Source organism: Ictalurus punctatus, chromosome 12 (genome assembly GCF_001660625.3).
Source record: "Ictalurus punctatus breed USDA103 chromosome 12, Coco_2.0, whole genome shotgun sequence".
In the NCBI taxonomy this organism is placed as follows: Eukaryota; Metazoa; Chordata; class Actinopteri; order Siluriformes; family Ictaluridae; genus Ictalurus; species Ictalurus punctatus.
The window spans coordinates 6,338,257-6,366,051 of NC_030427.2; the positions used below are offsets into that span (position 1 = coordinate 6,338,257).

A 27,795-nucleotide genomic window follows, 5' to 3' on the forward strand; every position below is an offset into this window, starting at 1 on the left:
AGAACTATCCAGATTAAAAGCAGCCATCTAGATGACAAAGTTAAGTTCTTAAGCAACTGTTTTAAGAACAAGCTACAAACACTCCTCCATCCTCAGCCCCCACACACGATATAGTAGCCGGCTCTTCTTCTTTCTGTTTACAGACATGACATAACCAGGCAAAGACAAATGATGCCAAACTGACATTTCCTGCAAAATCTGGCCAGACAGCTCAAATTATAAATCATTATTATAAACTTATTGTTGTGAATCGGGGTAAAGTAAGGAGACAGTTTTGAACACTGATTTTTTTTATGTACTTGCAAAAAATGCTCTGTCCCCTGAACACATAAACACACAATCACCCTTTTAAATGATGGTGGGTAACACAGTTCTGACTGAAAAACTGCCTAATTGTGAAAATCAATAGGCGTTTTGAACAAAAACAAAATCCATATTGTTAACTATGCTTCACCGTAAAGCATTGCTTGCAGAAAAACACAGCATCATCTAAAACTCCATCCTCTTCTGCACAAGACTCATGGTACCAGGCCTTTATATATATATAAAAAGCTACATCTATCTGCCACAAGATTCCACACAATACCTTAATAATGTAAAACCAGAATACATAAAACAAGGTTAACATTAAAAAGGTGTCCCACTTTACCGGAAAGCTACCGTCTAACTTTATCTAACACGTTAGACGGTACTTAAAACAAGCATTCACAAAGAATTAAATGCAGATTTTGCAACAATACATATTTTTTTGTAATTGACCAGCCAAGAATCATTAAAAATCTACTAAAATTTTGTTTTTATGATTTCTATTATTTATAGAGGCTTATGTTTAAGAAGACCAGTCTCATTTGTCAGTGGACTTACCAAGTTCTTGCTGATACCAGGCAGATTTTGAAACCGGACCACACCCACAACGATGTTGTCAGGCACATGAAAACATTTTACCAATGACAAAGACCTTGTGGTAATTATTCATAGCTATTAAAATTTATTGTCTCCTGATATTTAAACAGATTGTTAGCATGAAATGTATTTGTCCCAGTTTACCTGTACATGTAACAGCGTTACGTAATCAGGATACAAAAAACGGGTAACTCTAGTCCGTTACAGTTGCGCCAAAAAAAAGAAAGTAATCAGATTACAGGTACATTTTGTAATAATAATAATAATAATAATAATAATAATAATAAATTATGGGAATACTATCAGGATTACAATTTTTTTTATTTAATACCAAAGAAATGAAATTTTTTAAATTGAAAAAATATTAATTTGCGAATTATATTTTTGCTGAGATCACCACTAGCAACTATATAAATTTACACATTATAATTTAAATATTTGCATGTAATGTCTTTTTAATTGTGTGTTCTGTGAGGTGTAACCTGTCACATAATTTGTTGTCTTGATAATAAAATGAGACGTTGTGCATGAAAGTTTCAGTGGGGGAAAAAAGCAGTTTCACTGAGTTCAAATTCATCCATAGCGCCAAAATACGCACGGAGAAAGCAAGGATCAGCTTTCAGTTTGTTGCATTTTTTATGTATTTATTAACACAAACACCTACTGTTATGTCTTTCAATAAATAATGTTATATTTGTGAGAGTTTTTATTTAGAATATTGTAGACTTCTGGAAGAAATATGTGCTCACTCACATAACTGTGATTTTCTAGGCTAAATATGCGACCGTTCTCAAAGGCACAATACCTGGACATATTGATCATATTTATCTTTTTTCTCCTTAGTGCAGTTTTTTTTTTAGAAATGCAATTGTGTGATTTGACCACAAGAGAGCTCCATTGTCCACTTTAGTTCAGCTGTTTAGACTAAACTAAATCTGATGGTTTTCTGTCCCAACAAGTACACTTTCACTGCAATTTACTGAAAAAAGGTCAAAAAAAAATTTGAAGATGAAAAAAATATACAAGTTTTAGCTTGTACCTTTGTCTTAACACCACCTCCATCATAGCATATTTGTCCAACATAGCAGAAGAAACACATCCTGACAGCTAAGTATGGTACTGTTCAATAAGAAAGAAATCTTATACATGTGTCAAATTCATAATGCTGACTTGTTTACCCAGAACAGGTAAGTCCTGTGATTTTCAGCCTACTATCCCTATATTTGTCCAACATAGCAAGGGTGAACGCATCCTGACAGCTGAGGAAGTTACTGTCAGATACTGTACTTTATGTATATGTTTCTATGCTTAAATACGTGTTAGTAGATCAGGTGAAATTTGCTAGTTAGATAATTCATTGGGTAAGTTAGTTAACTTTAGCCATGTGTAGCTGCAGTGATGAGTTGGTATAGTGTATAGTTGGTACTGTTGTTGCCTGAATTTCCAAGGGTTGCTGGTTCAGTTCTCAGCTTTGTATAATTTTGTAGAGTTTTACAGTTCCTCCTGGGCTAGTGTGGGTTTCCTACAGGTTCTCCAGTTTTCTCCCACATCTTGAAAATACGCCACTTAATGGTTTAGCTAATGGTCTGACTTGGGAGACTACCACGACTCTGAGATCTGTATCTGAAACCATTACTCCATACAGAATCTCTCCAGATCCTTCAAATTTCGAGGTCCACGCTGGTGGACTCTCCTCTTCAGTTCACCCCACAGGTTTCCTATGGGGTTCAGGTCAGGGGACTGGGATGGTCATGGCAGGACCTTGATTTTGTGGTCAGTAAACCATTTTTGTGTTGATTTTGATGATGTTTTGGATCATTGTCCTGCTGGAAGATCCAACCACGGCCCATTTGAATCTTTCTGGCAGAGACAATCAGGTTTTCATTTAATATCTGTTGATATTTGATAGAGTCCATGATGCCATGTATCCTAACAAAATGTCCAGGTCCTCTGGCAGAAAAACAGCCCCAAAACATTAAAGATCCATCTAAATATTTAACCGTGTGCATGAGGTACTTTTCCATATGGCTACCTCTCTGTGTGCTCCAAAACCACCTCTGTGTTTATTACCAAAAAGCTCTATTTTGGTTTCATCTGACCGTAGAACCCGATCCCATTTGAAGTTCCAGTAGTGTCTGCACACTGAAGACGCTCGAGTTTGTTTTTGGATGAGAGTAGAGGCTTTTTTCTTGAAACCCTTCCAAACAGCTTGTGGTGATGTCGGTGACTTCAGATTGTAGTTTTGGAGACTTTCTGACCCCAAGACACAACTGACTTCTTCAATTCTCCAGCTGTGATCCTTGGAGATTTTTTGGCCACTCGAACCGTCCTCTTCACAGTGCGTTGAGACGATATAGACACACGTCCAATTCCAGGTTCATAACATTTGCAGTTGACTGGAACTTCTTAATTATTGCCCTGATGGTGGAAATGGGCATTCACATTTTGTGAAGCTCAACAACGTTTTGCTGCACATCACAGCTATATTCCTTGTTCTTACCCATTGCTATGAATGACTAAGGGAATTTGGTCTATGTTTTACCTCATATTTATACCCCTGTGAAACAGGAAGTCATGATTGAACAATTTCCTGTTCCTAGTCACCCAGGTGTACTAAAAATGTAAAATATCAATGGGAATATACTTCAAATATTTTAATTATATTCCTAAGGGTGCTAGTAATTGTTGCACACCTCTATTTAAAAAAGATTTTTTTAAATAAACCTGTCTTGTTTACAATTCTTTGATATCCATGAGTGCAGAGTATTTTTATGATTTTTTTTTAACAAAAGCTCAAAAATGTCACGTAATATAGGTGCAGGACAGAAGCAAGTGCAGGTATGGCAGTTTAATCAAACAATAAGAAGTCCAAAGGATCAGGCAGAAATCAAAGTACAAGGTAGGCTAGGGTCAAACAATCAGGCTAAATGAGGCAGGGCAGAGAACAGGTCAACAGAGTAAACAAAGTCAATAACCAGAAACGCAAACATGATATAGGGCTTGGAAAAACGACAGAGACTAGGAAACTGAGTGTAATACTTCGCAAAGTTATTGTGTAGAACCAGTCTCTTTATACTGTGGTTGTGAGTGCTGTGAATAGGATGCAGGTCTGCGATTAGAATGAACGTGAGTGTTCTCGGAATTGCAGTCCATGGCGGCCATGTTTGTAGGCTGTAGTACAGGATGGGAAATGTAGTCACTGGTTTGCTGTGATATGACAAAAAGGTTCAACAATAAAGACAAATTTCACAGACTTCTTTGCTCATATTTACCAAGGGTGCCAATATTAGTGGAGGGCACCGTGTGTGTGTGTGTGTGTGTGTGTGTGTGTGTGTGTGTGTGTGTATATATATATATATATATATATATATATATATATATATATATATATATATATATATATATATATATATAATTCCCACATTTTAGAAGATATATTGCTTTGTTTTTGTTAATGTGTTAAATGTTAGCCATTTTCCATTTAGTTTTGTATTTACTCAAATTTGAATTAAAGTGAACTGTATTGAATATTCTAAAAAGTAAGTGTATGCACAATTTTTGAGTGGAGGAAGAAGAAGAATAAGAAGCAGAATAATCATTTTTAAAATATATAGCTGCAAGTACCAATACCGGGGTCAAGCCAATTATCGGCACCATGAGCAGCAAAAGACGGTTTGTGACATGTTTTTCCTTAGAGTTCAATGAACAGTGTATGAGGATTTAGAAAAAGTTAAATTTCGATCATAAAAAACTTTTTTTTTTTTTTAAATAACTAAAAATACCTACTTCTTTTGTCCAGTATGTGGAAACTGCTCATGTGGCATTTGGGCATGATTATTATCATGCAGGAAAGTGTTTAAGAGTTATAAACCAAAAAATCATCACAATCCCTCAAAGTGTTGCGGAGACACAGCCTCTAGTTCAGTTTTGTGTGTTCTTCTAATCTAATCGGAATCTAATGAGACCAATTTGATGATTAGGATAAATTGTTCAGAAGTTATAAGCAAAAGCGTGCTGACTCATAAGACCGGAAATGGGATTGTAAATGGACTCTCCGTTTGAAATTCGCCAGACATTGTACATTCGTGTAAATGAAAGTGCAAACGGTAATACACGATTTGAATTACGTCACCATTTATGCATCCACAAATAGGAAACGCAATTACAAATACAGTTTGCATAGCTTTTATAATATCGAGATCACGAGAAAACAAGAAAGAAATAATTAATAATGCATGGCCGCTTAGGCCTTCCATACTTCTCGGTAGTTGAGAGGACTCGTCTCATGTTGAAATTTCAAGTTAAGTTGGCGTTTTCTTTGTCTTTTCCTGGTTGGAGGTGAGGACTAAGAAGTTGCGACCTCTAGTCGCACGCAGCAGTACTACGTGCCTGTTTAAGGCCGTATTCCAAATGACTGCATTGTGTCAGTGCACTGCAAAATGTATGAAGCAATGGGGTCTGTGTCCTATGTAGTGCCCTATTTATTCAATTGGAAGTTGTTTGGGAAGGGTCACCCTTCGAAACGTCACCGCTGGTTTCAGCTAACACGTGAATTTGGGCATTTGTAGTGGATTTTTTACTACGCGTTACATTTCACGATTTTTCTTTTTTCGTGAGACGTTATAACTTACATTTGGTCAAATGCGTGTACGTGGTTTGAGCTTTCAGTCTTACGAGACGCTTTTTATCGACCGCTTTCTTGTACTATAGTGTCCTAGCAAAGGCAAGTCACCACGCTAGTTTAGTGTAGTTTAGTTTAGTTTAGTTGCTGGACAGCATCGTACCCATATGGAGAATTATGAAGAAGAAACAGTGCAGCTTCATGGTGACGAGGAAATCATTGAAGTTATTGATTTGAATGGCACAGAACAGACAACCACAGGTTGGTGTACTTCCACTACTTTGTGCATTAACTAGCCAAACACTGCCGGGTCACTTCACTCTTCTGAAATCGGAGAGTATTACAATTAGCACAGTACCGCAGAAGCGAGGTCTCTCGCGGCATCGGAACAAAGTTGATCTCTGACATCGATCCGACATGTTTTTGCTTGTCCAAGTCATGTTTCATCAACGTCTTCCACGCCACTGAAAACAAACCTAGACGCGATGTCCTTGGTTTACTCCTCCTACGTTGAAACTGTGTTGATTTCAGTTGGGTTTAACAACCTCACACCATCCACACATTCTCCACTGGCTATCTAAATCTCTAATACTTAAATAAATACACGAATCAGCCTATATATGTAATAATTTATTAAACACACATCACATTCAGTTACTCACTGTTTATACAAATTATACACGTACAAATACATCCTTTAGAATAAACTTTCTGTAGCATATACAACTTTTAGACTAAATAGCCAAATATAGAAAAAAAATGCTTCCACACTCATGCGTTCACAAATAGATGTATGAGTACAAATATAAATTATAGGCTAATATAACCAGGGTTTTCCCTACCATTGACAGGCTTAGGCGAATGAAAGTAAGGCATTTAGAGAGTGGTATAAAGTTGGCTTGACCGTGGATGTTCACAGATTAATGGACCGTCTCTAAAGTTACATACAACGTCCTGTTTCTAACTTCAGTAGCGTTTGAAGAGAAAGACTTGGTCAGTACAGTAACTGTACGGTATTCATGAAGGTGTCGGGTGTGATGCACACCTTTTAGATTTCTGATATTTATTAAAATAAACTGTGAAATCACGTGTAAATATTGCCATGTATTTCACTAGAGAATGGACTCGTACACAAAATAGATGAACACCCGACAGTTGGTTTTGTGATTCCAAGTCATTCTCTTCAAATGCTATCGAGGTTTAAATTATAGTATGTTTTGTGTACGAGTCCATACAAATGAACCAAAAAAATGACAGTCTTACCTAACTCCCTCGCTAACCACATAAACTGGAAAAAAGCTAAAGGTTGTTTTTTTGTTTTGTTTTGTTTTTTTTTAAATGGCGCTCAACCCCTGTGGCTTCTTTACTTAGGTGGAATGAAATAAGGTGAATAAATGACAAAGTAACATAACAGAAACAGTTTGTAATTAAAACATGGGCATTGGTAGACTGGTCAGATGTTACTAAGCAAGGAAGGGGCTTTATAAAAGTAAACAACACGAAAGGGAAAACACAATGATTATCACACTTGAGGAGAACTAATCATATAATCAACACAAACTTTCACACATACAACTTAACGCCAAACACATCAATCCCACTTAACCAGTTAGCATCTCTTTTTACAACAAAAAAGACACCCGCACTCTCAAATTAAATTCTTGTCTCTCTCTTAATCCAACTTTGGCGTCCTTTTTAAAGCTTCTCTTCCAGGCCATACCCAATCAGCAGTGCCAATGTGGGTCAGAGTATAATCAGTCTGCGAGAAAGAGAGAGAGAAAAGACATAAATAATAAATAATAAAATTTAACCTTGAGTGGTAGTAAGCGAGCTAACAGTGTGCTAACCGCTGTGTGTACATAATAAAATTAACTGTGTTTGCTAGTAAGCGAGAACTTTATGCTAACTGCTGTGTACATAAAAAAAAAAGATGAAGTGAATTTGAAAAGTGAGTTTGAGCTCCTGGTAAATTACAGCACGGAGAACAGCGTACAACGCCTCATTTTTTTTGAGGTGAAAACATTCTTTAATGTTAAACAGGAACTTTTTAAAGATTAAGGTAAAGATTTTAGGTTAAATGAAGTGTCCCTAACTTGTGTTATTCTGCAAAAGCAGTGGGATGTGGCTGAAGGTGTTTAATAAGGTTGCTGGTGTTTTTCCCCCTTTGGCTTGAAATCTGTTTAGGCATTCATGGCAGATGGGTTTTCCATCATGGATATGCTTCCCAGTCTCATCAGGCAAGAACAATTCCAAATTTCGCTACGTGCATTGGTCTTCTTTAAAAGCTTCTCACACTAAAACATTGTATTTAAATTCATATTATCCATTAGGCTACACCATCACAAAATGAACTCGGACGTGCATTTGATGGGTACTAGGAAAATACCATGCTAATAAAAACACAATACCATATTTAAGCTGCAAGCAGCGACTTGCACCCGGGTGCACATTGGGGCTGCTCTGCCAGGGGAATGCCATTCCATTTTTTTGGGGGGGCACTTACATGCTGTTAGGAGTGTATCACAATGTAAAATGTAACATTTCCTGTTGCCAGCAGGTGGTGCTATGACTATTACTGAATCTTGGCATGTAGATGTCTTCAGGCCCGGACTTTCATCAAAAATGTGAAGTTTGGAGCAGATTGGACATTTCTCTTTTTGAGTTATAACAACTTCCTTTTTCATGGCAAAACATCGAAATTTGTGAGACTGCCACGCCCACGCCGTGCAGCCAAAACTCAAAAGCTTCGCAATTTAGCATCGTCTATACCTTTTAGATGAGACTGACCAAATATGATGTCGATCTGATGAAAGCTCTAGGAGGAGTTCGTTAAAGTACGAGGCCTGGAAATGGCAAAAAATTGAGCTCAAATTTAAGAGAAAAATCAAAATGGCTGACTTCCTGTTGAGTTTAGGGCATGGGTTCAAGAGAGGTTTTTGTACGTATCGGGATCATACACGTTTCCTGAATTTCATGCATGTAGGTGAAACGTAGCGTGAGGTGCACATCTGTGAAATTTTGTAGCTGGCGCTGTCGAGCCATTTTGCCACACACGATTCTGGAACCCCTATCAGATGTAATTTTTCACATGTTCTGATGCTTGTGCAAAGCTTTGTGAGTTTTCGGGTATGTTTAGGCCCTCTAAAATGTGATTCATTTCGGAGAAGAAGAAGAATAAACAGAGCAGATCCAGTAGGGCTTTGCACCAGCGGTACTCGGGCCCTAATAAGGGTCAAATCATACGCAGCCTTTCGCGCCACACAAAGGATTGTTTGTAATTTTTTGCACACTTTTTCAAATGAATATTTTAATTTGTGCTGTCTCTTTCTGGTTGTAGAAACATGCACTTTGACACCAACAGTTGTAAGAGTTACTAGCAGATCCTTTGATGAAATTTTGGGATTCTTGGAGACTTCTTTTTTTCATCAGATGGTCTGCTTTTGGGTTGACTTTGCTGGGAGCACCAGTCCTGGACAAATTGGCAGTTGTTGGAAATCTTTTATAATGTATTTCAAATAATTTGGATATCTTTTTAAATCCCTTGCCAGACTCCTAGGCATCCCCAACTTCCTTTTTTCTGAAGTCCTTATAGAACTCTTTAGATGATTGGGAACACCAGACACTAGATGCTAGAGGGATATAAATAAGACCGGTTCCACCTGCACTCCCTAAGCAGGTTCTGATCACTGGCACCTAATCTTGAACACCTGATTCTAATTTTATAGATTTGAATGTGTGGTAAATGTAGGGATGCACTTACTTTTTCTATGTGACTGATCTGTTTTTGTTCATTTAAAATGTGAAAATTACTACAAGATGTTAATTTTACACTGTACTATGCAAGCTGTACTTATTTTTTCAGACGACTGTAGATAGATGGAGAGGTTGTCTTTTATCTCCCAGACCTTATTTGGGTGGGGGGGGGGAACTTTTTAAAAATAATGTATATAATAGATGGTTGATGGTTAGATAGATGTTTGGGGGGGGCGCTTGTATGAGCAGATTACAGATTGGGCGCTCCAGTTAGGTAGATCGATTTTTGTAGGGAGTTTGGGAAAAGTAGCATGTTTATTTTTCTCTCCCCTTTCCCTCACTTTTTAGTTTTCCTTTTCCCCCTTTTATCCCATTTTTTCCCCCCTCTCCCTCTTCCCCTTCTTCCCTCTCAATAGGTGGTTTAATACATATATTGGTGAGAAGATAGGAAGGTCGATAGAAGGATACGACGGTAACTGGGTAGATCGATATCTAGTTAGCTATTTATAAAGAAATAGAGAGTGGGGGGGTGGAGAGAAATGTTGATTTGGTAAGTCTAGACAAATGATGGATAGATAGATATTCACATAGATAGGACTCTATAGTCTGAGTTAGTTGTGTGAGTGAGATTGGTACAGAGTCTAGTATAACCACGGAGTCATGTTTTTATCTCGGTAAACCTGTCCGTCTAGGAAAAGTTTATCCACTGATAAAACTGCTCTTCCTTCTTTTATTATTTCTCCTCTTATGTCTAATAGTTTCTTCCTTCTGATAATTTCCCAAGAAACTGGTCGTTAAGTCCATAGACTGTTCCTCATAGTTCTCTTCTTTTAATGACGTGTTTATGTTGTTCTAGCATTGTGAGGGTGGGTTTTGGCTGTTTACTTTGTTTGGGGGGGGCTTGAAATTGCCCCTAGGCAATGAAATTGGTGGAATGCTGTTTCGGGTTGCTGTTGCTGTTTTGGTTGTTGCTGTTTTGGGTTTGATTTTTAGTTTATTGATCATGAATTTGTTTTATTTATTTATTCATTTTGTTATTTAATTTTTTTTTAGATGATCTTGCAGAGGAATTGGAAGATGTGGATTTTGCCGACGCTGAAGGAACTGCAGATGATGAAGGCTGGGAGACAGAGGATGAGATGGATGCAGAACAGGATGACAGTGATCTCACGTTCATCAAACATACCGGTGACATTATCCATCTTCTGTTTTTGGTTTACTGGTCAACGTTTTTTTTTTTGTACTTGGGCTGTTATGTACATGACAAATCTGTATACAATGCAAAAGTGTGTACATTGATGTGATTTGGCATAGTACAGTCACATGATCACATCCCAGATTTGGTTGAATATTGTTATATTTGATGCATATTTTCGTTTGGTTGATGGCATTTTGATTTTTACTTATCCTATATTTTGAGTACAATTTTATTTATATTTTGCTTCTACGAGATGATGCACTTTAATGACCGGTTGTATTTGATGCAAAGATTTGTACATTAGCAGGAATGTAGCACGACATGGAGGTGAAAGCAGCGGTCTGTTTATTTAAATGTGAAAGTGTTGTCCCTAAAATCAATGAATAATCGTGATCTCAATAATGATCAAAATAATCGTGATTATCATTTTGGCCATACCTGTGCAGCCCTATATTGCTGATACTGCAAATCAGAAATGCGCACCATTTGTTAACGTTTCTCCCCTGAAAATAAAAGCTCAGCATGAAAATAAAAACCTTGTTTTTTTCCGTCCGAAGTCATCCTAGTCCTGGGCAGACCTTTAAAAAAAAAAAAAAAAAAAAAGTTAATACTCAGCCTATGTTTGTATCTGTATTCATTTAGGATGCATTATCTGTTCAAGCTGAACAATGTATTCATTTTTTTTTTTGCTAAAAAAGCAGAAGAAGCAGAAAAAACATTGCTAATACATAAAAATAGTATTAAAATGTATTAGTATTTAAACCAAGACACTTGGCAATGTTGGTGATTGTTATAATTATTCACTGTATAAATTCTCTGGTTCAGGTTCCGTTTTCTGCGTCAGTTTGGACCTAGTAACAAACAACCTGGCCATCACAGGTGGTGAGGACGACAAAGCTTATGTATGGAACATCCTTGATGGAGAGGTGTTGTTTGAGTGTACAGGTGTGATTTGCCTACAATTCAACTTTGCGAATACTGCAGTTTTTTTAATGCACATTTTTTGTTTTTTGTTTCATCTACAGTTTTTGTTCATGTGTTTTTGTTAGGTCATAAGGACTCGGTCACATGTGCAACATTCAGCCATGACTCAACACTGGTGGCATCTGGGGACATGAGTGGTCTGATTAAAGTGTGGAAAGTTGAAGCCAAAGAGGAGATCTGGTCTTTTGAAGTAGGAGATCTGGAGGTATGTAAATTGAATCCAGTGAGGTTCTAGTCAGTATATTAAAAAAAAAAAAAGAAAAGCTTTGTCATGTTATATAATTATGCAGCTTTTTTTCCACAGCCAATCCTAAGACAAATGATTGGTACAATTGACGGGTGTGTGTATTACTCGTATTAATTAAGAATGTTGTAGGAATAACAGGACATTTTATATTTTATATAAGAAAAACCCCTCAACAACATATAAAGGCATGATCAAGAACACCCTCCAGGTGGTAGGTGTTGCTTGTTTTAGTCAGCAATCAGGAACACAGATGAGAGTCAAAAATATCTAAAATACCCAGTACAGTTTTAGAAAAACAACTTTGGATAGATGAAGTAAGATCAAATTGTACCAGAATGATGGGAAGAATAGAATATGGAGAAGGGAAGGAACTGCTCTTGATCTGAAGTGTCTTTTGGCGTGGGCATGTTTGGTTGCCGTTGGAGCTAGTTCCCTTATATTTATTGATGTGACTGCTGGCAAACACAGCAGGATGTACACTGATCAGCCATAACATTAAAGCCGCCTGCCAAATATCGTGTAGGTCCCCCTTAAGCTGCCAAAACAGCACTGAACCATCAAGGCATGGACTCCACAAGACCTCTGAAGGTGTGCTGTGCTATCTGGCACCAAGACGTTAGCAGCAGATCCTTTAAGTCCTGTAAGCTGAGAGGTAAGGTTTCCATGGATCGGACTTCGTCATTTAACAGATGCTCGATTGGCTTGAGATCTGGGGAATTTGGAGGATAAGTCAACACCTTGAACTCTGACATGTTCCTCAAACTATTCCTGAACAATATTTGCATTGTGGCTGGGAACATTATCTTGCTGAAAGAGGGCACTGCCATTAAGGAATACCATTGGCATGAAGTGTACTTGGTCAGCAACAATGTTTGGGAAGGTGGTATGTGTCAAAGTAACACATATGAATGCCAGGACCCAAGGATTCCCAGCAGAACATTGCCCAGAGCATCATACTGCTTCTGCCGACTTGCCTTATTCTCATAGTGCATCCTGGTGCCATTTCTTCCCCAGGTAAGCGACACACATGCACCCAGTCATCCACGTCATGTAAAAGAAAACATAAAATACATCAGACTGGGCCACTTCTTCCATTGCTGCATGGTCCAGTTCTGATCCTTACATGCCCATTGTAGATGCTTTTGGCACTGGACAGGGGTCAGCATGGGCACTGTGACCGGTCTGAGGCTGCGCAACCCCATACTCGGCAAGCTGAAATTCACTGTGTTTTCTGTCACCTTTATGTGATAGCCAGCATTAATTTTTGCAACAATTTGTGACCACTTTTGGTAGGTCCTAACCACGGCATGCCAAGAACACTCCCGCAAGACCTGCCATTTTGGATACGCTCTGTCCCCTTGACAGGTGCCATTGCAACGAGTTAATCAATATTATTCACAGCACCTGTCAGTGGTTTTAATGTTACGGCTGGTCAGTGTATTCTGAGGTGTTATATTATTTGCTCAGATTTAGCGAAATGCTTCAAAACTCTTTGGATAGTGTTTTACAGTTCAGATTGACAGTGACCAATTACAGTGTCCTTGAAAGCACCCTAAAACTTTTTTTAAGGCAAAGAAGTGGCATGTTCTGCAATGGCCAAGTTAGTCACCTGGCCTGAATCCAGTTGAGCATGCATTCCACTTACTGAAGGCTGGGATTTGTGTGGAAACTTTCTGGTCACTAGCACATAACCACTGGGCTACCAATATTATAGTCAACAGAGTGCTTTTGTATGGACATATCATATTGAACTGAATATACTGTTGCAATCAAAATTATTCAACCCCCATTGCAAATCAGTTTTATTGTTAAAATGTACAGACTTTCAGCTGTTTGCAATGAACAAATCAAACAAAAGCAATTGAAATTGTTCAACACGTTCGTTTCCCCAAATTCTACTGAAAATGCATCTTATAATGACTTCTCCACAAATTATTCAACCCCTTCATTGCAAGCATCTTTACTACTTAGTAGAGCACCCTTTTGATGTTATGACCTGCTGCAAATGAGATGCAAAGCTACTGGTAGCGTTCCTGAGGAATCTTCGCCCATTCCTCATGAGCAATGGCCCCAGTCCAGTAATACTCTTGAGTTTTTGTGCTGTAACGGTTGCCTTCAAATCCCACCAGAGATTTTCTATGAGGTTCAAGTCAGGTGACAGACTCTTACATGACAGACTCTTACAGGGCTTCTTCTGCAACCAAGCCTTGGTGGAATTTGGGGTATGCTTGGAATCATTGTCCTGTTGGAAGGTCCAATGATGCCTAAGCTTCAGCTTCCCCACAGATGGCATGACATTCTTTCCTAGAATTTCCTGATACTTCAATGAATCCATCTTGCCTTCCACATGCTGCAGGTTTCCAGTTCCAGAGGAAGCAAAGCAGCCCCAGAGCATCACCGAGCCTCCACCATGCTTGACTGTGGACATTGTTCTTTCTTCATTCTTCCTCCTCCAGACATAACACTAATCCATCGTGCCAAAAAGTTAGTTTTTTTTTCATCGCTCCACAGAACAGAATCCCAAAACTTCTGTGGCTTGTTTATATGATTTTGAGCCGACATTTCTTATGCTTTTGGGTCAGTAGTGGTGTACGTCTTGGAGTTCTGGCATGGAAACCTTCTGCGTTTTAGTATGCTCTTTACTGTGCCCACTGAAACTCAGTGCCTGTTGCCACCAAGTCTCACTGCAGGTCTTTTGCAGTCACTCGAGGGTTTTTCACACCCTGCCTTCTCATACATCTGGTTGCAGCCATTGATCTATCAAGGTATTTCATATGTTTTCTACCCCTATCCAGTTCAGGTATTTCATGTGTTCCAGCTCAAGCACACCTGGTGAAACTAATAAGCCCTTGATTAGTTGCATTGGGTGTGCTTGAGACAACACCTGTTTTGCATATTTGTGCTGTTGTGAGGGATTCTATTCAGAGGGTTGAATAATTTTGAAACCCTGGAGAAATCATAACTTGCACTTGAAGCATTCAATTCTATTTCAGTTGCTTTTGTTTGATTTGGTCATTGCAAAAAGCTGAACATCTGTAAAGTTTGACAATAAACCTGATTTGCAATTGGGGTTGAATAATTTCGATTGCAACTGTATGATCAAGATTTCTATGGTGTAATGCTATTTAAAGTAATGGGACTATAATCATGAGATACAATGAGCAAAGGAGGAATTCTGCTTTTTAAACAAAACTCTTAGAGGGCGAGATAAGAGCCATCATTAAACGGGGATTTGCCCTTTTGGGGCCGACCAGACTTAATCCCTTGAAATCTGAGCTTAATTTTCTGACCCACATTTCTGCAGCTGCAAATTTGGGTAGTCTCAAACCAACCTACAAACCTGTGAGCTATCCACATCTGCCTAGCTCCTGAGTGCTATGTACTTTATGCAGCCTGAGGCACTTTGTCAAGCTTCATTGCTCTTCATTGTGTCTTTGTTAGTGGCTGCAGTGGCACCCCTGTGCGCCCGTGTTGCTTGCAGGTACTGCTGATGGCAATATGTGGATGTGGAAGATACCAAGTGGCGAATGTAAGACCTTCCAGGGACCCAACTGTCAGGCAACAAGTGGAAAAATCCTTCCTGATGGTGAGACTTTGTTCTTAATGCTTGAATTCACATTTAATTAGCATTTTAAAATAGAATACACTGAGGAATTGGGCAATAATTAGAGGTAAATCTAAATATTATGTGTATAGTAAACAGTATCACGAGTTATGTGGTTATAAGGCAACTATTGTTGTCCCCCAAAATTTTAATGTTTCTGCAAATTGATGAAGTGTTGACTATAAATTATCTTTTTGAGCAAGGCCCTTAACCACCTCTGCTCCAGGGGGCGCTGTATCATGGCTGACCCTGTGCTCTGACCCCAGCTTCCTGACAGGCTGGGGTATGCAAAGAAAAGAATTTCACTGTGCTGTAATGTATATGTGATCAATAAAGACTCGTATGATAATACACAACGCAATAATGGGGCACGTAGCTATTTGAATAAGAGGTCATGAATACTTGTATGCATATATATGCCTGGTACAAAATAAATACAATGGACTATCAATCAGCAGATTATCATTTGCAGGGAAGAGACAAAGAAACAAACAATGCTATTTAGTGTAGAAAACAACACTGAAAGAATTAAATGGATCATTTAGAATATATGCTTGCATTTCAGTGTCATCAAAAAAATAGCCACATCATCATAAATACACTTATATAGTATTTAGTGTGTAATTCTGAATCTGGTGCTTTCAAAGGACAGCTTGTGTATGTGTGTGTAGGCAGAAGGATTTATTAGCAGTGAGTATTTCAGCTATGTCACTTATGCATTCTCATTAAAATGGTGGGTGCTCTGGCATTTTCTTCATCTTCTTTTTCGGCTTCTTCTTCGTCGGCAAGACAGTTTTGTATTTGAGCGCCATCAAGTCGTACTTTTATGTAACTTCAGTGACTCTGGGCATGTGAACAAAAGTATGAATCTCAACGGTCGGTCAGTTTTTGACAAGGAGCGTTTAAAAAAACAAAAAAAACAAAAACCCCAACAAAACAACGAACCTCTCGATATTGAAATTTGACGCTTTGACACCATGTGTTTTACGCCTGGTTCTGGACACTCCCATTGACAGCCATTGGGGTGTTCAACAGACCGTTCTTCACGCTGCGAAAATCGTCCCGGTGTGAACAGGGATTTAGTCTGAAACTAGCCTTCGGCTGTGATCACCTTCATATCTCCAGTCTAGATTCAACTGGACCATTAACGCCATCACGATACTCTTTTCCCACTAACTAAGGCAACACAAGTATGATACCTCCAAACACTCATTTAGCTGGTTCAGTAAAAGCGAAGAACTTGATAACCTAGTACACGATAATGTGTGTTGATATTAATGTATTGATGGTTCGATCAGGTCATGGTCTAACTGAATTCCATACACTGCCATAAAATCTAGCATTCTATTATTTTTCCACTGCATAACTCATTCCTTCTCTGTTATTCATGTATATTTGTATGTGTGTGTACGCATGTTAGGTTAGTTTAGAATAGTGTAATAGTTTCATCTATATTCAAAGTGAAGTTGTCATTTTTTTTTGCTCATAATCTAATTAGTCCCTAAACTGTCCAATCTTGTTACCTTGCTAAGTAATAATGTTGTCATGACAATAAGATATTACTGTGATTACAAAGGCCACGAGAGTAATTATTGCATGCCCTCACCAAAACAAATAATTTAGTTAGTTGCTGGAAGTTGATTCTGATATTTCCCCCAAAGTTATTTAATATTTCCTTTTGAACTAATGCTTTCCATTGGAGCTGTGTTTGGTGATGCAGTTGTAGGTGTACAGTGTGTAGAGCACAGGTGACTGGACACTGCCCTGTGGAGTGTGAGGTGTGGTCACCCATCCTAACAGACTGAGGTGTGCTTGTAAGGAAGTCTGTAATCCACTTGAACAGTGAATGGCTGTCTCCCAGAGTGTTGAGTTTGGAAACCAGTCTGGAGGGGATGATGGTGTTGAAGGCAGAGCTGAAATCAATAAATAACATTCTGACATGTTCAGGTGTTCATTCCATCCAGGTGGTTGAGTGTGGTATGGATCGGAATGTGTTCGTTAGATTTGTTTGTGCGGTAGGCATATTGCTGTTGATCGAGAGTGCTAGAAAGGCTGTTCTTAATATAGGCTAAGACCAGTCTCTCGGAGCACTTCATCACTATGGGTGTTGGAGAAGTTTGGGATGATAGTCTGTGCCATGGAGAGGTTGGAGATGTCCGTGAAGGTGGCAGCCAGCTGACTGGCACATGCTTCCAGGACCCGTCCTGGAATGCCATTCGGACCCATCACTTTCCGTGTTGAGACTCTTATCAGTGCCCTCCTCACCACTGTAGCCAGTATGCTGGCTCCTCTGTGGGGGGTGGAGTGGAAGGGTGGCAGGGCGGCAGAGCTTAGCTGAGCCTGAGTAGGGTCCTCAATGCGGACATAAAAAGTACTGTCAGATTGACAATGCCAAACACCATTGGATCAGCGCGCTGTCAATCACTGCTTGATTTGCGATGCAGAATCACAGTACCATGTTTTTCAAACAGGAGGAGAGACACGACTTGACCACAGACCACGTCACTGTTCATGGTATATACAAACTGCATTTTATATGTTTTGAAATATGTGGACTGGGGTGTTGTCATTCTGTGCTGCAATAATATTCATAGATGAACTCCAGATAACAGCAACAGTAGTGAGTGATGTAGCCTACCAATGGTGGAAGGCTATTAAAGCTTTGATTCATTGCCCTAGAAAAGGTGACCCTTGCAGGCTTCAAATCTCCCGAGAATCCCATTATAATATTACATACTTAGCTGCATAGTTAGCCTATGTAACGTGACTTCAGCAGACTACTGAATAGCTCTGACTTCCCCGTGTTATTCAGCAGTGGTGTACCAACACATAAACAGAAAATAGACCAATATTACTTTATCGGTTCTTCCTGTTGTTTTTAAAGAATAAAGGCACATTCACTTTTCCCAAATAGTCTATAACAAAGTGATTCAAAACCCACATTTCAGTTTTTAGAATGTTAACTTGATCTGATCCAGTGGTGTTAGGAATTTTAAGCTGTAGAATGAGGAATACCTGGAACAAACTAATGTTTGTCATACAAGGTATTTGCATATCCAGAAATGCCTTCACAATTGAATGATTCTGCCTTTAATCAGACCAGAGCATAGATATCAAATGTAGCTTTGTGCAATTGCCAACTTAGTGACTTGAATGAAAAGAAAAGAGGACATAGTCAGACACAGCAGCAGCATATCCAAGATTTATTTAAAAAGAAACCATGTAAGAGGCAGACAGATGCGGTGCAGTCCAGTGCAGCTCAGAGCCAAACTTCCACCAGGCAGGTGGAAACAAACTGGACCTGATAGCACAGTTCTACAGCAATCTATCTGCAGCAACAGGTGAAAGTCAGAACATGAACATTTTGTGGGTTTACTTCCTTTTCACATTTACAACCAGTTCACTAAATTTACGACCAGTTCACACATTTACAACCAGTTCATGTCACATTTACAACCAGTTCACACATATTAACAATGGTAAAACAGTTATTCAGTACAGAATGATTTTAGGCTCTTGTGCAGTGCCACTTAATGTAATACCACCTGTATTAGGGCACAAGGCATTGCACAAGAGCCTGGAAATCATGTCCAATGTTTTGTAAGCCAGTATTTATTTCTGATAGAATTTTCTGATTTCTTGCCTACCCCCATTTCTGTTTACGTTTCATGCACATCGTGGGCATCTTTCTGTCGGAGTCGAGGCTGTGGTCAAGTTCAGGGAATACTAGCTTCTGAAGCCAAGGGTGTCATCAATAACCCAGAGCCATAAACCACTAAGCCACTTGGCTTTTCTTATATATTTGAACAAGCAAACATTTGATCATCTTTGAAATCATGCCTATTAATGAAGTTGATATACTTGAACAATACCAGAGAAAATTAGCCTTTTCAATCATTTTTTCAGCAGAAATCACAATAGATTTGATATTCTTTGGAAAAAGTAAGTACACCCTTGGCCTCAGAAGCTACTATTGGCCCCTTTAGCAGAAATAATTTCTTGTAGGCGTTTTGCATAATTGTCCACCAGGCTTGTTGGAATTTTTGACCACTCCTCCATGCAATATTCTTTCCGTTGTAAGATGTTTGAGTGTTTCTTATCATGTACTGCACGTTTCAAATCTGCCCACAACATTTCAGTGGGATTCAAATCTAGGCATTGACTCGGCCATTCCATAACCATCCATTTCTTCTTTTTGAGCCATTCCTTGGTGGAATTTCTAGTGTACTAAAGATCATTATCCTGTTGAAACGTTCACTTCAACTTTTGGACAGATGACCTCTCATTATCTTCAAGCACTTTTTGATATGATGCCGAATTCATCCGGTCCCTGAGGCAGCGAAGCAACCCGAAAAATAACATTTCCACCACCGTGCTTCACAGTTGGTTTGAAGTGCTTCTCCTGAAAAGCTGTTTTTGGTCTGTGCCAAACATGTCTGCTGTTTCTGTAGCCAAACAACTCTATCTTTTGATTTGTCTGTCCAGAGCATATTATTCCAAAAAGCCTGGTCTTTGTCTATGTGCTCATTGGCAGACTGTAGTCTTGCAAAGGCTTTTCTTGGTGCGTCTCCCATGCAGGTCAAATTTGTGCAATCTCGTTCTGTTTGTAGAAGCAGGCACTTTGACACAAACAGTTGCAAGACTTACTAGCAGATCCTGTGATGAAATTTTGGGGTTCTTGGAGTCGTCTTTGTTCATCAGACGGTCTGCTCTTGGGCTGAATTTGCTGGGATGGCCAGTCCTGGACAAATTGGCAGTCGTGTAAAATCTGTGCCATTTGTAGATTATTTACCTGATCTATTTAAAATGATCTATTTCAAATAATTTGGAGATTTTTTAAAATCTCTTGCCAGACTCAGTCATCCACAACCTATTTTCTGAAGGCCTTACAGAAGTCTTTCAATCTTGGCATGATGACACCACACACCTCTATAGCAAAGGGAACACCAGACAATAGATATGAAAGGGGTATTAATAAGACAAGTTCCACCTGCAGTCTAATCAGATTCTAATCATTGGCATCCAATCTTGAACACCTGATTCTAATGTTATGGATTTAAAGGTGTGATAAATGTAGGGGTGATTCAATTGTGAACATGACTACAAAATCTCAATTTTGTGTCATTTGATACTGTATCAGATTTATTAATAGGCACTGTTTCAATGATTATCAAATGTTTACTTGTCCAAATATGTCAAAAAAGGCAATACTTTACACTTTATTTTTTTTGTTAAAAATAGTGTTATTGTGTTCTTTATGTATGTCTGTTTTTACACACACAAAGGAAAAAGAGCAATGGTGGGTTATGAAGATGGAACCCTGCGTCTGTGGGACCTTAAACAAGGCAACACTATCCATGTCATTAAAGGTAAATGTCAAAAGATTTGTATTAATTAAAGGGGAAATTTGTTATGTCACATTTGAGCAGTTCTAAAAAATAAAAATAAAAAATTGAAAAGTTTGTCAATATATACTTTTGTAAGATGTTTTGGATTTTTTTTTTCCTCCACTAGTGATTGTTTTGCAAAATAAATTGTAATCTGATGATTTACTTGTATGCTAATTGAGATGTCAATATCAATTTCTTGAAAGCATCATTTTTAAAGACAAAATGGTACAAAACTACTTTTCTTCTCGATGGCCAACTTACAGTGCTGTGAAAAAGTGTTTGATTTCTTCTGTTTTTCAGTATATCTCATACTAAATATTTTAAATTTTCAAATGAAATACAACATAAAACAAAAGCAAGAGTAAACACACTATGGTGTTGTTTTTTTTTTTTTTTTTTTTTTTTTTTTTATTTATTGATGCAAAAACAGTTATCCAACACCTATCACCAATGAGAGAACCTAATTGCTCCGTTAAAGTTAAAATCTGGTTGTGCCAGCTTTAGCAGCAATAACTGCAACCAAATGGTTCAGATAACTGGAGATCAGTCTTTCACTTACTTGCTGCATAATTTTCTGTTTGGAGATAACGGCTCTCACTGTGGTTCTTTGGAGTCCCAGAGCCTTTGAAATAGCTTTGTAACTCTTCCCAGACTGATGTATTTCAATCACTTTCTTCCTCTTCATTTCTGGAATTTCTTTCAATTTTGGTATAGTGTGTTACTGAGTAAGACCTTTTAACCAACTTCATGCTGTTGAAAAAGTTCTATTTAAGTGTTGATTTGATTGAACAGGGTTTGCAGTAATCAGGCCTGGTTGTGTCTAGTCCAGCTGAATCCTATTATGAATGCAGTTTCATAGATTTGGGGAATTAGTAACTCCGGGTGCAAATACATTTTCACACAGGCCCAGTTGGTATTAGATAACTTTTTTGCTTCAATAATTAACTTTATCATTTCAAAAATGTATTTTGTGTTTACTCAGGTAGGCTTTGTTTTATCTCAGATTTTGTTTAACTTCTGAAACAATTTAGTGAGCGATATGCACAAAAACAGAAGAAATCAGGATCGGGGCAAACACTATTTCACAGCACTGTATTCCTGTTATGATTCAAACTATTCTCTTCTTCATTATTCGTAATTTCAGGGTTCTGGACAAACCGCTCCAGTTCATGAGTTAGTTTTGTGTAAAATGGAATGTGCTCAAAGCCAATTTTGTTTTGGTTACAATAGCTGGTTATCTCATTTGGTAATAGCAACATGAGGGGCGTTGTTGTAGACTGAATGCTCAATTTTCAATGTGGAAATGCTCCATTTTCGTGTTTAACAAAATTATTCAAGCAATTGATATAAAAACTGCCCGAGGTGCCTAAAATCGTCCTATAAGTGCTTAGAAAGGGTCAAATGTGAAAAAAGGTGAACTCCCGCTTTAAGCTCTTAATTCTTTTACTCATTACTGCGTTGATGTCTTAGGTTATGATGGCCACCAGGGGCCACTGACATCCATGGAGTGCAACAAGGATGGAACCCTGGTTCTCACAGGATCAACTGATGGACAGGCTAAACTCATTAACACATCAACAGGCAAGGTGAGGACATCTGTGATTGTACTTGGGAGTATGCATCTTTTGCAATGGTGTCTGACACCATTTTTACAATGCATTTTCTTGGGATTCATTTTGTTATCCAATACCATAGTGAAGAATCAAGAGTGTAATAATGAAATCCAGTTCAGTTCAGATTTTTTTTATGTGGCATTTTTAACTATGGAAGACACAATGCAGCTTTACAGAAATCTGGATATACATTCAGAAATCTATCCCTTGTTGTGATGTACACTATACAGTATACCCTGTATAGATACAACATACCCATAATGCACTGACATTTGAGGATTAAGTGAAATCGATGGTATATTGACATTTATTTGACATGATCGCTAAGCTAGTTCACTAGCAGTGGTTTTGGTCATATAGTATTGAGCTGAATATATTGAGTAAAAATTTCTGAACTGTAATGAATTTAGTTTTTTTGGATTAGGTACTGGGTTCATTCTCAGTTGAGAACAGTGAGGAGAAAAACATGGAGGAGCAGGATTCCATCTCAGTGGAGTCTGTAGGATTTTGTAATGTGTAAGTCATGCTTCTTTGGAAGTATCAGTCTCTAAATGTTTATTATTTTTATTTCTATCACTTTTGATATCTGCTTTCATGGTAATGTGGTAACTTGTTACTCTATGTCAGGCTGCCCCTGATTGCTGTGGCATATCTGGATGGCACACTGGCCATATACGACTTGACCACACAGAGCCTTAGACACAGATGTAAACATGAGGTAAGTGCAAATTAATTTGTATAGTTTTATCATTCTGCATGGTATGGTTTTATCACTCTGCACATCACACTGCATTGTACATAAGTATAATAAATATTTATTTGCTGACAAGGTATAAATATAATCCAAATTGTACGAATCTCTCTTGCTCTTAGGTAGGGATTGTCCAGCTTCAGTGGGAGCAGGCCTCGGCGGTGGTGGCTACCTGTAATCTGGGTGGAGTTGTGACTCTGTGGGATGCTCGCTCAGGAAACATGCTGTCTGAATACCGCGGTCACACAGCAGAGATACTGGACTTCACACTAAACCGGTGACCATGCCAATTTCTAGCTGTTGGGGATGGGAGTGTTTAAATATGCTATCTCAACAAAAATGCACATAAAATTAAACTGCTCCGCATATACAAATGGGTCCATAAATATTTGGACATCGACAGTTATTGTTATTTTAGCTGCCTCCCACAGTATATTGGAGTTTATATTTCAATGAATATGACCTCAAACTGCAGATATCCAGCTTTAATTTGAAGGTATTTACATCTAAATCGGGTGCACACTGTAGGAATTACAGCACTTTTAACATGTGGCGCCCTCCTGTTTAAGGCTGTGGTTCTTAAACTTTTAAGCCAGCCACCCCTAAACTAATATCGACAAGAACTCGTGACCCCCACTAGCACAGCATACACAATCAGTAAACAAAAAAAAAAAAAGTTGTTTTAAGTCCTTCACAACATTTGAACTATGTTGCATCCACTTCCACTATATTTACTGTATATAAATTTAATTTAGGCTTACCTTTCAGTGGGATGGAGCACTTGTTTTTCAGAGCACAAAAGCTTATAATCTATGGCCTGATGGTGGATACAGCTACTGGCAGGTCATCCTCAACATCAAGACATGATCGATATTTATTTTTCATGCATGTAACAGTGCAAAAAGTCTGCTCCCACAAATATGTAGATCCAAATGGAAGCAGTACATCCATTGCCACACTGGATCACACTGGGTCTTGCTCTTGTGTTTAGTAGAGTTCAGGCAACTCAGACAGACTGTCCAGAATTTCCTCAACATTTCTAGACTTGCAAATTACAGATTAATCCATTATTGCAGTTTCCACATGCAGTTGTCAGCTGTAGTAATACAGCTCGCTAGTGCGAGCAGTCGCCGTACGGTGACATCATATCTTAGTCACGAAATATTATTTAACATTTTTTTTAAACACTGTAATCACTTCTGTCTCTATACAGTGAGGGGAAAAAAGTATTTGATCCCCTGCTGATTTTGTACGTTTGCCCACTGATAAAGAAATGATCAGTCTATAATTTTAATGGTAGATTTATTTGAACAGTGAGAGACAGAATAACAACAAAAAAATCCAGAAAAACGCATGTCAAAAATGTTATAAATTGATTTGCATTTTAATGAGGGAAATAAGTATTTGACCCCTCTGCAAAACATGACTTAGTACTTGGTGGCAAAACCCTGTTGGCAATCACAGAGGTCAGACGTTTCTTGTAGTTGGCCACCAGGTTTGCACACATCTCAGGAGGGATTTTGTCCCACTCCTCTTTGCAGATCTTCTCCAAGTCATTAAGGTTTCGAGGCTGACGTTTGGCAACTCGAACCTTCACCTCCCTCCACAGATCTTCTATGGGATTAAGGTCTGGAGACTGGCTAGGCCACTCCAGGACCTTAATGTGCTTCTTCTTGAGCCACTCCTTTGTTGCCTTGGCCGTGTGTTTTGGGTCATTGTCATGCTGGAATACCCATCCACGACCCATTTTCAGTGCCCTAGCTGAGGGAAGGAGGTTCTCACCCAAGATTTGACGGTACATGGCCCCGTCCATCGTCCCTTTGATGCGGTGAAGTTGTCCTGTACCCTTAGCAGAAAAAAACCCCCAAAGCATAATGTTTCCACCTCCATGTTTGACGGTGGGGATGGTGTTCCAGGGGTCATAGGCAGCATTCCTCCTCCTCCAAACACGGCGAGTTGAGTTGATGCCAAAGAGCTCCATTTTGGTCTCATCTGACCACAACACTTTCACCCAGTTGTCCTCTGAATCATTCAGATGTTCATTGGCAGACTTCAGACGGGCATGTATATGTGCTTCTTGAGCAGGGGGACCTTGAGGGCGCTGCAGGATTTCAGTCCTTCACGGTATAGTGTGTTACCAATTGTTTTCTTGGTGACTATGGTCCCAGCTGCCTTGAGATCATTGACAAGATCCTCCCGTGTAGTTCTGGGCTGATTCCTCACTGTTCTCATGATCGTTGGTCCTCATGATATCCACGAGGTGAGATCTTGCATGGAGCCCCAGGCCGAGGGAGATTGACAGTTCTTTTGTGTTTCTTCCATTTGCGAATAATCGCACCAACTGTTGTCACCTTCTCACCAAGCTGCTTGGCAATGGTCTTGTAGCCCATTCCAGACTTGTGTAGGTCCACAATCTTGTCCCTGACATCCTTGGAGAGCTCTTTGGTCTTGGCCATGGTGGAGAGTTTGGAATCTGATTGATTGATTTGCTTCTGTGGACAGGTGTCTTTTATACAGGTAACAAACTGAGATTAGGAGCATCAACCAAATGAAAATATGCATCAAATATAACAATATTCAACCAAATGAAAACAATTCAGGGCGATACAGAAAAGTCAATAACAGTGTTTACAGGAGGAGAGACACACAGACAGATCACCCAATAGAGTGGTGCAGGGACGACGCCATTTTGTACCGGAACCCGAAGGGATCATCACACCGGTTCCCTCGACAAAAACCCAATAGTGTTTTCACAGAGGCTTTTGAATTATTGCAAAAAATAATCTGTGATCAACAAAAGTTTACAACACTAACATGTTTTGTCCATCAAGATCATTTTCACAAATGAACACAACTTTTATGAAGTTTGAAACCTAAATACAATCTCCAGAAATAAACAGCTAACGCTATAACCAAAATACACCACGGTCACTCGACTTCAACGTCACCATCACCAAGCTTCCCAAAACTTTTCCAAACTTGATTTAAATCATTTTCCATAATACAGATTTACTCTGCGGATGAATCTTCATCCACATTTTTTTGGGAATTGTGCACAGCAGTCCTGAACCAGTTTATCTGCAAAGACTTTTCCTGTTCGGAGTGATGATGTTTAATTTCCCCGACAACCTCTATAATCCCATTTAGCAACATGATAGTGTCATTATTTCCCCTCGCACAAGCGCTGGAGCTCGCAGCGCGCTCTGAAACCCGAAGCGAAGCTGGCAGCACAAGAGCTAAAATGCTAACTCGTTTCCGGGTTTTGGCGTTATAAAATGATGTTATCTCTGCAATATTCTATGGTGACTGACTGTAAGTTTAAGAAGCGCTTGATTTGATCTGCAGCGGAGTTTTCTATGAGCAGACGACGAACTTTAAACATCAATATCACAGTCGATCATGTTCATGTAATCCTGGGCAGTCAAAATCGTAATCGAGATCGATATTCGATTAATTGTGCAGCCCTACCACTATGTATGGAGACTTTTGGGACACCCTTTAGTTATAGACATGTTGCCAGCATCTAACCACTATACTTTTACATTCCTCCATCTCTCCTCCAGAGACGCTTCCATGGCTGTGACAGCAGGTGGGGACCATAAAGCCAAAGTCTTCTGTCTTCAGAGGCCTGATCGATAGGAGAAGACTGACTTTCCCCATAGAGTGAAACTACCCATTAGACTTCTTTTTTCTTCTTCTTTTCCACATCCTCAGAGAATGGTCATGCCCTCTAATGTTTTACTGACTCAATCCAGCTGCTTCTCAGTTCTATTTACACAATTAACTGTAATTTGGTGATTACTCACAAACCTGTTTGAACTGACTGGCTTCAGAACCTCAAGATATCCTGACCGTTGTGATTTTTATTTTTGGATGAGTCATTACTTCAGTTATGTGTAATTGAATATCATTGAGTGAATAAATCTGAACCTGCTGTTTATTTTTTGCTTATGACCCTTGAATTCTTTGTGGATCATCTTTATTAATAAGCACTGTTTCAAAGAGTATCAAATGTTTGCTTGACCAAATAGGTCAAAATAGTCAACAAAGTGGTGTACTTATTTTTTCACATGACATTTTTGTTTGCGTTTCTTAATTATTGCAATAATTTAGAACTTTAAAGCAAATAATTGATATTTGTGGGTGACATTGTGTTACAGGCTGTGCCTTTTATTAATGTTGATTTAATTTTTAATGCCTATTTCACACTCAAACCAGCATATTTCAAAGTGCATCCTGGTTTTAGTGAGCAGCACTACTTGGTCTGAGCAAGTGGAGTGGAATCTTAACTCTTTAAACTCGACGGACGTGCCCCATGTCCAAATCACATGACGTTATTTCTTTGTAATAACTCCGGAAAGACAGAAAGATAAGGGGTACGTCTCAACCAAGTCTGTAGTTCAGTAGTTAGGGCACTGATGATGAGGGAGTTGGCCATTTTAAGGGCTGTTTCCATTGATTACATTTGTGTACTCTTCTAGGCTGCTTCATTACAGCTCTGGTTGCTTTCTAAATTATTATAAGTTCTAAATTATTCCAATAATTAAGAAAGACTAGAAGACTCGCTAGAGAGTCAAATATTTCTCCAAGGATCACGGTTGGATATTTGCAGATAGTAGCATTTTTGGGTCAAGTCTACAAATGTAGACACCATCTCCACACCAACAAACTATAGAAGAAAGTCTTACTTCAGCTAAACACAAATGTAAGTATTTGAAGTTCACTTACGTA

The 27,795-nt window shown here is 38.8% G+C and overlaps 1 protein-coding gene across 1 annotated transcript; it reads left to right on the top strand.

The window, feature by feature from the left end:
* The first annotated feature begins 5,437 nt into the window (after window positions 1-5,437).
* On the top strand, window positions 5,438-27,004 carry aamp (angio-associated, migratory cell protein). Its single transcript, XM_017482400.3, has 11 exons — window positions 5,438-5,785; window positions 10,331-10,465; window positions 11,301-11,420; window positions 11,525-11,664; window positions 15,148-15,292; window positions 20,596-20,679; window positions 22,171-22,286; window positions 22,738-22,829; window positions 22,941-23,031; window positions 23,187-23,341; window positions 26,628-27,004. The coding sequence occupies exons 1-11, from the start codon at window positions 5,692-5,694 to the stop codon at window positions 26,701-26,703; spliced, it is 1,248 nt and encodes a 415-aa protein (XP_017337889.1). The 5' UTR covers window positions 5,438-5,691; the 3' UTR covers window positions 26,704-27,004.
* The last annotated feature ends 791 nt before the right edge of the window (window positions 27,005-27,795 follow it).

Bases quoted from the DNA above. Each gene is read 5' to 3' on its own strand.
- aamp (XM_017482400.3), top strand. From the start codon at position 5,692: ATGGAGAATTATGAAGAAGAAACAGTGCAGCTTCATGGTGACGAGGAA. The intron at 22,287-22,737 runs GTGAGGACATCT...TTTTTGGATTAG, and splicing joins TTAACACATCAACAGGCAAG to GTACTGGGTTCATTCTCAGT. The intron at 22,830-22,940 runs GTAAGTCATGCT...ACTCTATGTCAG, and splicing joins TCTGTAGGATTTTGTAATGT to GCTGCCCCTGATTGCTGTGG.